At 43.6% G+C, this 16,462-nt stretch overlaps 2 protein-coding genes across 5 annotated transcripts in view; one reads left to right on the forward strand and one right to left on the reverse strand.

Moving 5' to 3' along the window:
• The first annotated feature begins 528 nt into the window (after window positions 1–528).
• LOC143376200 (uncharacterized) lies at window positions 529–3,728 on the forward strand. The gene is made up of 4 exons (XM_076826177.1): window positions 529–1,275; window positions 1,359–1,829; window positions 2,162–2,397; window positions 2,515–3,728. The coding sequence occupies exons 1-4, from the start codon at window positions 799–801 to the stop codon at window positions 2,735–2,737; spliced, it is 1,407 nt and encodes a 468-aa protein (XP_076682292.1). The 5' UTR covers window positions 529–798; the 3' UTR covers window positions 2,738–3,728.
• Window positions 3,729–3,797: 69 nt separating this feature from the next.
• The window catches only part of Fas1 (fasciclin 1 Fas1 domain-containing), a 276,409-nt gene continuing 263,744 nt past the window's right edge, over window positions 3,798–16,462 (reverse strand). For 3 of the 4 annotated variants that reach the window (XM_076826168.1, XM_076826169.1, XM_076826170.1), the window contains one exon: window positions 3,798–11,363. In XM_076826168.1, coding sequence (XP_076682283.1) covers window positions 11,173–11,363 — 191 coding nt within the window. In that variant the 3' untranslated portion in view covers window positions 3,798–11,172. The remainder of the gene's footprint in view (window positions 11,364–16,462) is intronic. The other variant, XR_013087038.1, reaches the window with a different exon arrangement.

Here is a 16,462-nt window from a genome sequence, read left to right on the forward strand (position 1 = left end):
GATTTTATATACGCGATGAATCTGTGGACATCGGACCACACGATTTTATTGAAATATACCCTCTCGATTTGTCTGAATCTGACTCTGTAGCTAAACCATTAGCTCTGCCAGTGCCAGAACCAATAACGATAACAGATGATACCGATGGTGATTTCAGTATAGCCACATATCTTGATGCGATACCAGGTATAAAAAAATTACGACATTCATCAAAGCCTTCCGAATAAGACTGAATGTTTTACTAAGAATTTCAATAGACAAGTCGCACCAATGCAAGTTTTGGAAGATGCTAAAAAAAGATCGTTTCCCATCGGAATCATTGAATATTCAATTGCCTACCATATCAACTGAAGCTTCAACAGAGCAAGGACCAAAATCGAAAAAGCCTGTTCGTACTAAAAGACCTGCAAGAAAGAAATCAAAAGGACGAAAGAAAAAAAAAGAGGTTATCCACGAAATGAATTTACCTGCAGAGACTTTATTTTCTGGTAAATTGAGCATTCTACTTTAGCTACTTTAATGTTTTATGACTTGTTAACAAATAACAAGCTATAACATTAATTATCGGCATCAGTAACAAAAGTTTCACAATACTTCTCAATACACACTGTCAAGCATCCTCCGCATGCATACACACACGTATCGTTATGCAATAATAATGCATGTGTGGTCTGAGATGGAGTAAACTTGCTTCGTTTGAACACACCCGCAACTACCTTCATGAACGATCGCGGTAGACCGCAGTCGGCTGCCGTGCCGCGGCGCCACTGATACCAGAATCGTGGGCTTATCCCCACCATGACCTGCCGACGTCCCCCATTTTTCACTCTACGCATCAGCTGGGAAAGCAGTCCTACCTCGTTTATTAATGTACTTATACACAACTTTACAGCAACGTTAACTAACAATGAGTTATTGTCTTTAGATATGGGTACGATTACCGTTTACGATGAAACGCCTCAACTACCAACCGTCTCATCCATCTTGATTTACATGCAGTGCGAAGATATTTTGTCAAACAGGAAACTTCGAACGAGATTGAATCCTATTTCGATTAAATTGGAACAACTGTCAAATTTCCCTGATGCTACGGTGGTTGCAAATAATTACCAGTATCTTTACGCGAAAACTACCTTCGTTGATCGTACAGTTGTTACGGCTTACTATACTCCTGCTAGAGCAATATATTTTCAATTTGTTAAATGTTTTCTCCGTGAAGATTTCCGACCTGAAGAATTGATAAGCTTCATCTTAACGAAATTCTTAACTGTTGAAGTAAATTAAATGTAATACTATAGTGAAAGTTTTTTGAAAGTGTCTATACCTAGAAACTTGAAACATGCGTTTGGTAATTCTAGATAATCGGCGTTCGAATTAAAAATGCTGGATCAGTGGAAACAGAATCATCGAAAGCGCCGGAAGTATCGGTGCAGGAAGTGTTGCTTGGTGTAGCCACATTCGATTTATCCGATTTCTTAAGAGGATCTCGGGAAGTGCGACTGGCGAGCAGTTTATTTCATCCTCGGAGTATATACTGTCCCAATTCGGGTGACGAGAATGACAAGAACGTCTCAATCTGGGGGAAAGATTCTCCCCTCACCAGCGACTCTCTTATGTCGTTTGGTACCTCCGTAAAGATTAAAGCTCGTTTGGCTTGCGATCTTCGGGCAGTCTATGAAAATGTCCTTCAGCGTGATGATATACTCAATCGAATTTTCATGATTTTAAACAATTTGAATTTGGCGTGTGATATCTTGGACGAAGTTTCTTCTCACAATTCCCCTTTATCGGTCACGCGGGGATCTTCGAATGAGGATTTCGAAGCTGAGGTAATGTTTTCATGCAACAAAAGCACGTTAACTTTAATTTTTCAAAAAGTGTCCTTTTATAATTATACAGTAAGCAATTCTTTTACAAAAAAGGGCACTTTTTTGCTTTTACAAAAATGGTACTTTTTGTTCTTTTACAAAAAACATTTTTTACTTTTTGTTTCTTTTTACAAAAAAAAGATTTTGACACTAAATATTAAAATTCGTCAAGTTTTCTTTTAATACCCCAAAATAGTTCGTCATTTAATTAATATTCAATAACGCCAACATTTCCGAGAAGAACATTTTTTTTAAGCTCTTGCAACAGGTTATTTTTTTAAACATGATTCAAGGCACAGGAAGAAGAACATTCCAGAGACATTTTAACTGGTTTCGTTATTTATTGCTCCGACAAGTACTACATATTCTTCGAGGGTTTAGCCAATGGATACTTGTTGAATGTTTGGGAGAAAGTGGCCAAACTTCCCATTGCAGATGGTCGCGTTTATTATAATAGCAGTTGCGTGTTTCTGAGAGGACTTTATACAACTGCCACGCGGTTCAGTGGATTTGTCGAGATTAAACTGAGGTAAGCAGGATCTCATTAACATACTCGAAAGAAACAGAAAATAAAAAAAACATTACTTATACATTTGTACACTTTTCTACCACTTTGCCATTTATAAAATCTTGAATTTGTTAAAAGCGAGCCTTTGGAGGTGCACCTCTGTAACTGTAGTCTGTACATCGGTAAAACACGCACAACAGTTCCAGCTAAAATCGTGAGAACAATGGGTCTGATGAAGCTTACTACAACAATGAAATCCCTGTGTCAGAATTGTTTATTCCCAGATCCACGAGACATAAACATTTTGATCGATGAATTCGTGAAGCTTATTTATAATATTCTAGAGAAGACGCTGACCTGAGACATAAATCGCAAGCAGTGAAAAATCAGCTGTGTAGTATTATACAACAATAAAGCACTGCATAAAAGTGTTAAGACTTCTTCATTCTGGTATGGACTTAAATTTAGTTGCTTCCTTAAAATCTTAAGATTTGTTACCCTTTTTCTTTACCACTATATTGTACGTTATGCGTAATTAAAAATAGTCCGAATCAGGTCGAGTTTAGACTTATTTTAATAAGGAGGATTTCAGCAATCCGTAATAATATAATGCTATCATAAATATTTAATGGGAGATATAGAAGTTTCAACCTCCGTTGGTGGCTGACTCATCTGCGCGCTGGCCCAACCGCTCTCGGTTGCACGTGACTCGCGCGAGCGAGGCTTTACTGAGGTGGCGAAGTACAAAGCGAGCTTCGAGCTCGGTTTGTTTTGAAACCAAACACTGTGGGACCTTCGGATGATACTTTCGGCGCTTTTGAAAACTGATCGGTGTGAAATCACGCGACTGCAGTGCACAGGTTGCATATCCCAGGTCGCGAAAACACGCCGACGCCAGTGAAACTGTTAATTTACTATGCGTGCTTCGCTTTCAGAGCCTTTATAAATTTATTTTATGCCGAGCTCCGCAGAAGACTGACTTTCCTTCGCCATGGAAAGTCCCCTATTGTCCTTCGTGGAAACTCCTAAAGGACCCAGGTGCTAATTTACGACGGGTGTGGTGTCTCGCTAGTCGGGCCCTTCGTTGCGTCGTGCTGGCCACATCTGGTTAAGCTCAACCATGCAGCCCCTATTATGAAGTGGTGCCTGGAGATCTCCTAACAAGTAAGGTTTTAAAATGTGCTCCCATAGAGCGCGAGGCCTCAGCTTGTGCCATGTGGCAAATTGGGCCCTGAGTCGTTATCTCTCAGCCAGATGAGATGTACAAAACACAGGACACCCTTACGGGCCCTCGAGCTGTACGAGGGGACTTCCTCCTTCCACCAAAATCATTTAAGTGAATGTTAATGTCAGGGTAGTACCCAGTAATCAAAATTTAAAATCAATACCGCACCCCATACGCTTCAATCAACAAACGTCACTTAAACTGTCTTGTAGGTGTTCTTTATTCTTTGTAAAATCATACAGCAAAAGCGACCGGAGTCTACACAGTGTAGTCAAGCGAGATACAAGTGACATGATCGTTCAGCGGGCAAACGACAATTCAGTCCGCGCCCTCCGTTCCTGCGGCGCTCTCGCGATCGAGGAGGAACCTTTCCACCCGCCTGCAGAACCAACGGGCACCGCTGACGCGTCGTTCGCCCCGAGAATACGGACACACACACATTTGCAAATTCAGGTGGCTCGAAACACGTGATGTCCCTCGTAAAAATCTTACACAGTTCTGCCGCCCCCCCGCGATACCAAAAACTTAATGATTAGCTCTGAAAATACGAACGTGACACGCGTACATCTAAGCGCTAAGGAAAAAATTAGAATCGTCTGCTGGTTAGTTCCCTAAAATGCGCAGGTCGCCTGAAGTCTCGCGGCACAGTTGGAGAAGGGAGCGTTTCCTTCGAGGAGACAAGAATTTGGAGGATCCACTTCGAGGGTACGAGGTGACGTCTACCGTAATAGACTTGTGTGCAAGGTAGAGCTGTTGAAGTATAATTGAACACTTATCGAGTATCCAGAAAACCTTGTAACATTCGAAAGCGACTTGCTCAACAACGAACGGTTGCACGAAAGAATATTATCGCAGGTGTTCGATTAATTTTCCCAAGAGGGATCGCTTCCTCCCCGAACGTACCGGAGATTTTGCGGCACCCTTTATGTAATACCTAAACGATTGCCGACTGCACTGCACTGCCGGCAATTAAATACGATACAGTCGAAATAAACGGCTTTTATACAAATAGCTCTGTGGTACGTAAAATTTGATTTCCCTACTACAATATAGTTATATAATATACATATATATTTATATATATTATATATAATAGCTAATAAATAATCCTTAATAGTTTATATCAGTTAAATCTCGTTAATCTGACCGGTGCCTAAACCAACGCTTAAAATATTAAATCGCTTACACTTTATGGCTTTTTCTTTTCACGTTCCGCCTGGTAATTTCTTAAAAACTCGCCCACCTCTCTATTATACTTCGGTTACCTACTTATACCCTTATACTTAGCGATGATCCACGCGACGTAACGGCGCCGTGTAGAATTCCTCGCCGATTACATTCACCGAGTCGAGGACGATGAACGACGAAAGGAAACGCCAGGTCGCGTCCCGTTTTTATTATTATTTTTTTTTAATATTTTGTTTAAGCTACGCGGCGCTTCCCGCCGAAAGTGAATGCAAACGGCGACGCGTGGCTGGAGAAAACACTGGTGGCTCGGGAGCATTCACGGCGCGAAGTTTTCCCACCGCAAAAAACGTACGAACGTCTATGCAAACTGTTTCTGCGATGAGTAGCTAAACTTTGCCGCAGTGCGCTACTGAACGATGGGAGTTGCCTGACTGTTAGAATTAGCAGAACACCTTTGCAAGATTTTAGCTACCCCTTTTAGAGAATAAACCGTTCGAGCGATGCTTCAACGCTAGAATTGAATTCTAGCGCACCCCGGAACACAAGTAGCAAGTTCTCGCGTCAAAGAAGCGATAGTAGCAACGTAACAACATAGTCAAGTGACAGAGTGATTGCCTCGAGGAACAAGAATTTAATTACAATGCGAAGCTTTGACGTAATGTCAGGCTAACACCGTTTATTATTTGAAAAACAGACAGAAGGTGCTACAGAAACGCAGTTACTTTAGTAAAAGGCAATTGGAATCGCAGAAACTTTTAAGTTTCATAGCTTACAGCGATATTTATTATTGCTGGCGCAATTAACACACAGGTGCCAGAAATAGGTAATAGAAATAAAAAAAAAAAACACCTTAGCCGTCTGATTTTCAATTACAACGCGCGCGAACAATCTTCGAGGTAATTTTACTTACGATTGATTACAAAAATTAGAGAATAATTATACATGTTTGAATATTAGAATTAGTGGCTACTCTGAGGGACAAAAGGTAGATTTTCCAGAATACATAGACTCCCGACGGTTTTTGCAGCGACAGAATCCCTTCGACGCGAGAACAAGCAACCCTCTCACCCTCTTTTGTTCTCTTCCCTTTAATTCCTCGCCGCGACTGTTCCCTCCCATTATAAACATATACGCGCGGTGAATTAAGCTCGAATGGACGCTGATTTTCCGACCCGCCGAACAAACCTGGCTCACGAGCGGACGAGTCCTGAAATAAACGAGGGAAGAAAAGAGTCGACAGAAACGAATCGTTAGAGACGTACGCGTTAAGAATGCGATTTAATTGGACCATTGATTGCATCGGGAAAGCTAAACGCGCCTGCTGCGACGGTATCCCCGTCCTTGCCGTAGAAGCGTGCACTTATGTATGTACAAAATGTACAAATAATCACGCGAAAATGCGGCCGGCGTGATAAATAAGTCGACGAATGAACGATAAGTTTAATTACGTCAGCGCTGAGGATCGAGGAACGCGGAGGGATTGAATATTAAATCCATTCAATTGCGCTTCACGCGCGCTTCTTTGGCGAAGGGGCTAAAATACGATGCTCCGTGTTGGTCGCTTGAAAATTTAGTCGATATCTTCGCACTGATTTTTCAGCTGGGAAGTTTGACGAGTTGAAGGTTTAGTAATTAAGGTGATATGAATTCCCCTCTGCAGACTGGTCGACCTTTGATACGAATGGCACTTAAAGATTATCAAAGCATCGAAGAAGTGGCGTCTCGAGTCTCAATGTTTTGGCAATTGCAGCAATATCGATCTTTGGTACAGAGTTTTTTTTTCTCTTAAGGATAGTAGACGCGAACTTAGGGCAATGTTGGGTAGCGATAAGCGATCTTGCGTGAGGACAAAAAGAGTTCCAATAAAACTGATGCGAATTAAAGCTTGTAGACGACATCGTGAGATTTCTATTCTACCTAGTACGTCCGTCAATTTTGATCTAATTGTATCTAATTACATCGCGTAACTGTCTTTCATATTACTATTAGATACTTCCACCACGAGCGCTACAAGTGATTGTAAATTTGATTGACACCAAAATTTAGATTAGTCTGTTTTAAAAAAAAAGAACTAGGGGTGGGTTTCTCGAAGCGTCGAAACCTCGAAACCCCTCGAATGCCAAGAGAGTTTCGAGTTTCGGGAATTCGAAATTTTGCAGTTTCATCGTGATTCGAAACTCTCGAAACTTAAGTAAGAAAATGTATAAAATCAACGAATAAAGAATCTGAAGAATTTGTGTATTGTTATATTTTTTCTCTGTATTTTATTGTCAGTAAAGATTTATACAAAAACCTTGACTTCAATTCTTAAAGCAAGATATTCCCCTTACAAAACGGAATCACCGCTTCAAGTTTCGAGAGTTTCGAAGCCTCACAAACTTGCGAATTCGAGTTTCGAGAATTTACAAATTAGCTTCGAACCCCTAAAAAAAAACACTGCAATTCTAAAGGTGTTCCAAACACAATCTTTCCAGAAAGTAACTGTATAGATCAATTGAGAGTTTCACGGTATTTTGGCGTCTTTCGTCGAGCTGATAAGAAAATGGCTCGCGTGGGTGTTTAATCGTTGTTTGAGTTTTTTTCTGGATCGCCTTGTTTCAACGTTTCCTTCGAGTCCAGCTAGATCTCCATCGCGGATGTGAGAATTTGTCGCGAAATGGAAGCGTAGCGATCAGGGGTGGCCATAAAAAGGAATGATCTAGCGAAAGGAACACAAGGGAACGTCGGATATGCTGTTTTTTTCCTGAACGCGACACTTTTGCGGAGTTCGGTGCGACATTTCCTCGCGGAATTCTGTCCCTTACATTTCCATTCACACTGTTTCGCAGTCCCACACGCAGGCATGCAAACGTACACGCAGACGGCACAGACACACGCAGAGCTGCGAATATGCGATTCGTTTCGGCGTATGCTCGAACAAGCTGAACATTTAAAAGACGCGTCTACACGAAGAGAATAGAGTCTCGCTATTTTTTTTCATTTTTTTTTATATCGTTTATCGGTTAATCCTCATCTAACGAACAAACAGTGTTTATTAGAGTTTATGTATACTTTATATATATATATATATATATATATATATATATATAATAATAATTATAATAATTCGTAATAATAATAATTCATAATATCAATTCATCCCAACAACAAGTTTTTAAGGTATCATCTGATAGTGTTTCTGTGTGTGTTTTTTTTTCTTCTGTCCCGTTTTTCTCGTCTTTCTTCAAATCGTACTTTCTTCCTCGTCAATATATCTCTGTTCATTATATATATATTTATTTATTTATATATACTTTTATTTATTCATTTACTTCTTTTATATATATGTATAGACTGATATCAACACGTATAACATCGAATTCCCTATTAACTCTTCATTTATTCCCCATTTCCGCGCAGAGAATCGCGGGTAGCTGAATGCGTATCCTTAACTTATAAGTCTCTCGTTCTAACGCGAGCGAGACGACCGGTAGCGGCCGACAAAGCCGCGCCGCCTCCCGTTCGCTCGATGTCTTTTTGTTCTTCTTTCCCCCTTTAAGTTTCGGCGTTTCGGTTTCTAAACGACTCTTTTGCCCTCCTCCGTCGCCGCGACAAGTGCGCCCTCGCCATCCACTTCCGCCAGAGGAAGCGAAACTTCGAGGCATCTCTGATTCCCTCCGCTTCGAACTCTCAGGTTTCCCCTCCTCCTCCCCCCCCCCCCTCGCCCTTCAAACCCTATTATGGGAGTCTTTGATCTGACTGCGGTGTTTTGATTCTCATGGCCCATCCTTCTCCACGCTCGAGAGACACGCGCGCTATCGTTGCGATTACTCGTGCGCGCACATATAGCTAAGCTCTTACTAACCGGGGGGAATGGAAACTTTTGCTCGGTAGTTCTTGCCTTCTCGCGTTCCTTTTGAAATCACGCAGCTCGCGGGCGCCAAACCCTCTGCGATCCCTCGGCTGATATTTGGTTGCGGGTTCAAAGCGTAATAGCGGCCAGCTATTAAATCGCCTCGGTGTAAACTGGTAGCAGCTGCCGGATCGCAAGCGGTCGAACGAGCGAGCCGCGCTGACAGAACTAGGTGAAACGCGAGCGCGGCAGTAATCTCGATGGCGACTCAACTGTGACGCGATGCGTTGGCATTGATGACCCTAAATATACGTATATGTATAGATATATTAAATACGGTACTGTACAATATGATGAGGAAAAAGAATTTCTGAAAAGAGTATTTTATGGTGTCACGCGTACAGCCTGCTCGAAGGAACCGTGACACTGAAAGAGCGAGTCACGCGACGAAGGCTCCTTTTTCGCCAATACCTGCCTCCTACCCTAGATTTCTAAGGGTGTGCCACTGAATTGAATTACCGATTTCGTAGACTTCGCGCGCCAACGATACGTAATAACGGTAAATACAGGTGTAGCGATATGTTTGTAATCATAATTATACACGGGAGGAGTGCTTTCAGATCCAACTTTTGTTAACCGAGATCCTGCGCAACGAGAAACATATCCTGACACATTCAATCTGAAAGGAAGGGACCTACGCCATTCCGCCTAGTCCATGTTTCGCGTAGATTTTTCAAAGAAACTACTCGCTTTCGCGCGATTACATTCCGTCGCGATTTACCTTATTTCCCTGCTAATTACCCGAAAATTCACCTGCTGGTCCGACACCATAAAACCGCTGGATCAGCATCAAACACCTAACCAGGAGAAACACGGTCCAGCCGCCGAGCGAAGAAACACTTGGGAGGCAACGACTCCTTCGAGTAGACTGCACCATGTCGGGGAATGTGATCAAGTCGCTACTGTGTAAAGCTTCGAGCTCCTTTCGACGATAATTGTACAAAAAACTCGTTTGCAAGCCTGTCCAGCCTGCAATGCGACGTGGCAGTATTATCAGTAAGTAGACAGTGTAGTACGATATGATACAGAGAGCAAGTGTAATCTGGAGTCACCCCTGAAGCCGCGAGCCGTGCGCCGAGAGGCAAAGCGACGCCGCGGTCGATTGTAGACGTTGGGCGTTGCGGTTTTCTGGATCGTCGGGCTCGGGCTCGCGCGTATGTACATCCACAGGGTTGGTCGAGCCGGTGTCTCCGGTCGGCAAGGCGTCCCGATCCGCGTGCCTCGCGACGCGACTCGTAGCCGCGGACAGAAATGACGCGCTCGCACGCATACACGCACACACGCACACATACACAGAACTACAGCGCATCATTGGTAATGAAATCGAAGTACCACAATTAGGCGAGACGTATTTGTATATGAAAGTTATGGCCTGAATATCGACGGCGCCTCGAATCCGAGCTGACGCGCGCGCGCCGGTCCGTCCGGCCCGGTGCGGCGTGTCAGCGTGGAAAGGGCACGGATCCTCGTCCGGTGAGTTACCGCGGCCGTTCCTCGCCCGTGCAGACGGCTGGGACGCCGGGAAACGCGCAACCGAGCCGTGACATTGCAGCTGCACCCTGAAAGGAAAAGCGTTTCTGTCAGCGTAACGAGAAACTGAACAGACAGACGGCCCAAGGAAACGCCATCCCTCGTCGCCCTCAAGCTCGAAGAAGCTTCCGCGAAAATCTCTCTTCTGCCTCCACGCTCGTCCCTCGTTCGTTACCTCCATCTTTTTCTCTCTAAATTACTTGGTACGGTTAATTAATTATTTGGTACGGTCAATGGGCGTCTCTAAACCGCGAAGCTGCGCCCCGCCGCGCGATCGTCACTGCTAAATGTCTTTTTTCTCTCGCGGTGGGGGGGAGAGGGGGGGGTTGGGAGTAGGGCCGCGTCCTCGTCGCCGCGGAGACGCGCCGCCGAGACCCCGACGCACGCTCCCTATCGGTACACGATCAGATTTCAAATCAAGAGAATCCCTAAACGTCGCAACACCCGCCCCGCGCGCAGTTAACCATTCCTCGAGGACGATACTGTGTAACCGCTAAATCGTACGCTCCTCCTTTTTAAGCTTCGACCGTTTAAGTTGTCAGCGGTCCGGGCTCTTGATCGGGGCGGGAACCGCGATGCCCCGTGCAGATCCAGCCAAGAGCCCCGACCCAGAGTTCCTTCGTTCAGGATCGTCCCCGATCTGTCGATCGTGCCGGCTGCTCAGGGAACACATTAGATAGGGCTCTTCTTCGGGGGCGGAGGGCAAGGCCCTGGAGCGCAAGCTCGCGCGGCGTCACTCCGAGGAACGCGGACCGGCCCCGGGCCCGCGTGTACCCGGGCCTCGTCGGGACCGTTCGAGGGATAAGTGGATCCCGACGAGCGCGCCCCAAGACGGCCGTCGTGCCAGCAGCTCGGGAACGCGCCCCGGCCCGCCGCGCTCTCCTAGACAAGGACGATCGGAGACGGTCCCGAGATAAATTCCTAGGTGCACCTATGACAGACTCTCGTTGGGCACGCGCCCTTAAAGCAGCCACTTAGCCACCAGGATCATGATTAAATGCGGCGCCAGGCACACGGCGGACGCGGCGCCCGTCACCCTCACGTCGCTGTCTTTCAGCAGCACGGTGTCGATCACGTGGATGATGCCGTTGGTGCACTCCACGTCGGGACGGTACACGCGGATCCACTTGCCCTCCCACTCGATCTGGTAACCTGCAAAGAGAAACCGTTCTCGATCAGTGGACCTGTACGAATGGTGGCCGCAGCGCAGCCCCTCCTCTCTCGCGGAAGGGGATGAACGAAGCGAATTGCGGATGTTGTAGCGACGGATGAATGGCTTCCGATGAGCGTTGGCTTTATGGAGCATGGAATCGGGCGACGCTAATTAAGGTTGAATCGAGTTCTGAGGCTACCGAGCGCGGATACGCGAAATGCAGGTGGCTGCACTCGTACGGCTGACCCTTCGTTGACCGTGCCAGTTAGATGATGCTTCTGAGGCGCCCCCTAAGGCTGCTTTCGTTTAATGCTTTCGGGTCGATTCGTCGTTGGTTATAGCAGGAACAAGATCAAATGGCTGTGCGATAGTTATGATCAGAGGAAAAGCTGGCTCGTGCGAAGAATAGGGAATTGATGAGTCCTTAGCAGTCTTTTGATTCTGTTCCGACTATTTTATAGAAAGTATGCTTAAGTAGGTTACCCTCAGAATTATCGAAAATTGTTTTTTAGGATGTTTGCACGTTCCGCTAGCTACATCTTTTCTACGTATTTTAAACGCAACTGGGCCCCGAAATTACAAAAATTGAAGGAATTACAGTAAAAAATGTGCGAGCCTGCGCATCAGATCGGATAGCGATATCCAAGTTTAAACGCGATTTCCCAGAAACTACGTCCTCCAAAACGGTGAACATAAAATCTCGAAAACCGCTCCAATTATTTGAATGAAAATTTACAGGGAGCTGCAGGAAAGTATTCCCCTACATGTATTGGGAGCACATTTTTAATATAAATTCTTGAAAAAAAGATAAATATTTTTCCTACAAAAAAACGATAAAGTCAGAATCATCCGCATAAAGATTGTATTAATTTGTTTATCAAAATTTTGTTTCCTGCACAAAAGGGAGACTGTCTTACAGATTATAAAAATGCATTTACTTTGTGTTTTCGGTAATTCACCTGTCCGGAATCGTGTTCACCATCAAACGGTGCATCGCGTACACGCTCTCACATTTATATTCATAACTCTTTTTCCAATAAATATAGTTAAAATTTTCTTTTGCGCATTAAAGTGACGTTTGAAAATTAAAAGAAAAATTATTTCTATATTCATTCATTACTTCAGAATATGCGTTTCAAGAAGGGCCTGATTCCGGGCTGCTGAGGGTAACCTACCCCATTAAAAGAGATCTTGAATTTCAGAAGCTTGCAAGATTGAAATATGAATCGCTGGTTGATAGTATTAATACCGTGTGTCATGAGATGTGGGGCCATTAAAATAATTGAATAATTATAACGATGCAGGAAGATCTTTAAGAAGTATCTTAGTAACTCGCGTGAGAATTTCTTTTACCAAACATTCGAAAGCCACTTTAACAGAACTGTACAAAATGCTCGGTGGCTCTTTCCATTGCCAATGAAGCCTGCGAAATGTGACACAGGAAGAAGCGCCGTGAAATTCAAGGTTCGTTCGTTCGAGCTATCGAAAAGCGGGCGAAAAATTGAAACGAGTAGAAGAGCGAACAGAAGAGAGACACGCGCGTAAAGGAAAAATCCGTAGCTAAACAGAGTGCAACCAAAAGGACCAGTTAAAAGTTAAAAAAAAATCTCATCGACCGTCTATTACTCCCCATCTTTTTAAGCAGACAGATACGAGATACTTCGGATAGCACCCTGCGCGTAATTGGGACCGTGACTCTTATCTCGCCCCCTTTCCTCGCTTTATTATACCTTAATTACGTTATTATATTTTTATTTCCTTTCTTACGAAGAGAATGTCTATTATCTTCATTCCTGCTCCCATCGTTGTCCCAGTTTTCCCACTCCCACCCCCTTTGTTAAATTACATCTCCCGCCATTGTCCCCGCCCCTCGTTAAATTACATTTGTTGTTATCCAGGGCGCCTATTCCCTTCCACCGGGCGCCTTCTTTCCGCGAATTGCAAAAAACCGCGGGGCTCGCTGTAAACAGCCTAGAACGCTTTCGGCAATTCGCAATTTGCGGCCGAGCGGATGACCGCGCGAGCACGTAGCAATTAGCACCCAGGGGTAATCAACGGATTTGCATTTAAATGGTGGTCGAAAGGTGCATAATAAATCGTCTTGCAGCCTCGGCCTATAATTGTGCGCGCTCTTCCCGCGCCCCTCGTCGCCCGGCCGTCGAGCATGGCCGGAAGCAATCGAAGTTGCCATGCACTTGGCGATACGACGATTTTTCTCCGCGATTTCGCGTTAATTCGGCTCGTTAACGGTTTACCTGCGATTCCTTCGCGGGTGTGATTAAAATGAAACACCTCTGCCACTCTGGGCGATTAGTAATCGCCTAGCTAATTGTCGCCGATTTAATTATTTATTTACTTTTCACGAAAATAGAACACGAATAGGAAAGTGGCCGACTATACGAATTTATGAACGTGGAGTGTGGCAAGTAGATTTGCAAGAGCGGAGCTCGTTAGAGGTAATTAATTTATTTTCTAAAGACGAACGCGTTTTGCAGGTATTTCTGCGGGGAGAGATTTTGAAACGTGGGGAAATTTCAAAGTTTAGTTAATGATCTTTTGCTGAAACACTTATATTTTTCTTAATACTGATTTCGATATTCTAGAAGTTGGAATTTGCGAGGGAAATGTAACTTGACAGGAGGGGCGCGATTTAGAGATGCGCAGCGTTGCGCCTCGTTTGCAAGAGTAAAGTTGCAAAAGGAAGCGGCGAGCAATATATTTCACGCGGTAACGTTTGAAGCTATCCAAATCCGTAAGTTTTATTCGTGGCTCGTCGTAGTTTCGCCTGGCACGAAATAGACAGAACACAAATTTACGTGCAAATCGACCTACCGTTTGTTTAGATAACGCGACAAACGCGCGGCGGGACGACAAATAAATTTGCAACTTTGGTTATTTTTTTGCAGTTGCTTCTGTTTTGTATCGGTAACGCAGGCAGACCGATAGCGGCCCGAGAAGTAATACATGGTAAATGTACAATACCATTTTGGTAGAGCCGTGATACATAATTTTCATTCGCCAGTGTTAAACACGGGACTTAGGGGCTTTAAATGGATTCGTTTATCTAAATTATACGGGTAACATAACGCGTTAACGTCATATCGTATTTCTTCATTTCATACGTTTCAATTTCCGTGCTTTTACGCAAATGAAAATTACACGATATACTGTATCACCGTGACAGAAAATTTCACGTAATGAACAAACGGAAGAATCACGATTAGCGGGGAAAGTTCGTTTAAAACTTGAAACGAAAGAGGATTTCCACGTGGATGGTGCGATTAAATTACTTTTTAATTCACGATTTTAAACCGAGAGGAATGTTTGATAACCTCGGCGAACCTTTTCTGCTCTTCAATCTTCTCAGATTTAGCAGATAGTGAATGGTTTTTGTGACACGAAGCTCACAATGTGCGAGTGTAATAATAAAAATTCGAACGAGAATCATTTCTTCGTATGATCCTTTTTTTAACCCTCGGTGGTCACGCCTTCTAATTATCACGAATTGGTCACATTTTCGAGTTAGCATTCTCGTATTTTCGAGTCCTCTAACAGTCTTTTTCTGCAAATGTAAGCGTTGATGCGTTGAAATTTGTACTTGAAAAAAATAGTTGCGGATAAAAGCGATTTTCTGTTAGAGTTCAGTAAATTTTTAAATTTTATTATTAAGGTCTACAAATTCACAGAAATACTGGCAAATACATATTCACGGCTGCGATACACCACGCGTGACCACGAAGTGTTAACTATGAATGATATTTTTAAGTAAAGTGACGACGACGATGAGCACGACTACACGGCCAAAAATATTCGCATTTTCACGCGAAACTGACTCTATGTTTACTCTAACAAGCTTACGAAGTTCGTAGGGATACTCACCGTGAAAACAATCCATAAATTCTTAAGTCAATTAATTCTATACACGTCGAAATCTGTAAAACTCTGCACGTTAGTCAACTGGTAAAATTGTTTGCCTCCGATAAAGGAGCCTGGTGAAATCGCGGCGATTTGAAGATTATTGATTTATTAGCGTACTTTATCAAGCATTACGAAGTGCAACACCAAACTCTATCGCCTGCAATATCTCTGTCCCTTGAATCGATAAGAAAAAGAAATACCTCTTAATAAGAGCCCACGTGATGTCGATAATTAAATTATTTATAGGATACGGCGGTTACTTAAAGTTCTGTTCTAGTTTCGATAGAAAAATAACTGAATTTGGAGAGTAGGATACCGCTGACAAGTTAATTATTAACTTAACTTTCCTTTTGGCTCTACCGCGACAAGAAGAAGAGTGAAAAATGGAACGAAAGAGACTTAAAAAAAAAAGAGAACGAAACGTAGATCGAAGGAAGAACCCTTGTTTTCGTGCAGGCATACGACCAACAAGCAGTGACGTGAACAATTGTGAAAGCAAAGCGCGATCTACGTTATTTTCAGGACAAAAAGCATTCCTTTCAAGCACTGAGCCTGCATGAAACGCGCGTACTTGATTAGAATTGAACGTAGCCGTAACGAGGACACGTGGTAAGACGATTCACATACAACTGCCTCGTACGTTACTGTTTCTGTGAATTTTGTTAATTCGCAAAAGTATCGAGTAAGCATTTGCCACTGACCACGGGACTCTCGACACGATTGATTCATAAAATTGCGAACAACCACTTGTGCACGCTGAAAGTCCGCAGAAATCTATTAATTTTATACAGGACGTAAAAACAGTAATGGTCCTGGACCCTAAGTGTCTAATCGTCAGAGGTTTCTTCCCGAAGAATCTGTTGCAAAATTCATCTGCCACTTTTATGCATTCGATAAAAGAAAATAAATTTAAGGACGACCCCATATGTCGTAAACGAATAATTCTCTCGCAGTAAAGTTTTCAAGCTTCAGCCAGTAAATAGTACACTTCACGAATGGAGACCTGTACGTGTTTTTTCCTCAAACAAAAGAACAACAAAATGGAACAAGCTCTCCACTCCAGAAAGTAACTCTGCACGACCTAATTGGACAGAACTTTGACAATCTTTTGCGAGAGAACGGTTCGTTTGCGACGCAAGATTCCTGTCCAACTTTCCGCTCTTTGGTCGAGTAGAATCCC

Source organism: Andrena cerasifolii, chromosome 14 (genome assembly GCF_050908995.1).
Source record: "Andrena cerasifolii isolate SP2316 chromosome 14, iyAndCera1_principal, whole genome shotgun sequence".
NCBI lineage: Eukaryota > Metazoa > Arthropoda > Insecta > Hymenoptera > Andrenidae > Andrena > Andrena cerasifolii.

Bases quoted from the DNA above. Each gene is read 5' to 3' on its own strand.
- LOC143376200 (XM_076826177.1), top strand. From the start codon at position 799: ATGACCTGCCGACGTCCCCCATTTTTCACTCTACGCATCAGCTGGGAA. The intron at 1,276-1,358 runs GTAAATTAAATG...TGGTAATTCTAG, and splicing joins CGAAATTCTTAACTGTTGAA to ATAATCGGCGTTCGAATTAA. The intron at 1,830-2,161 runs GTAATGTTTTCA...ACATGATTCAAG, and splicing joins ATGAGGATTTCGAAGCTGAG to GCACAGGAAGAAGAACATTC.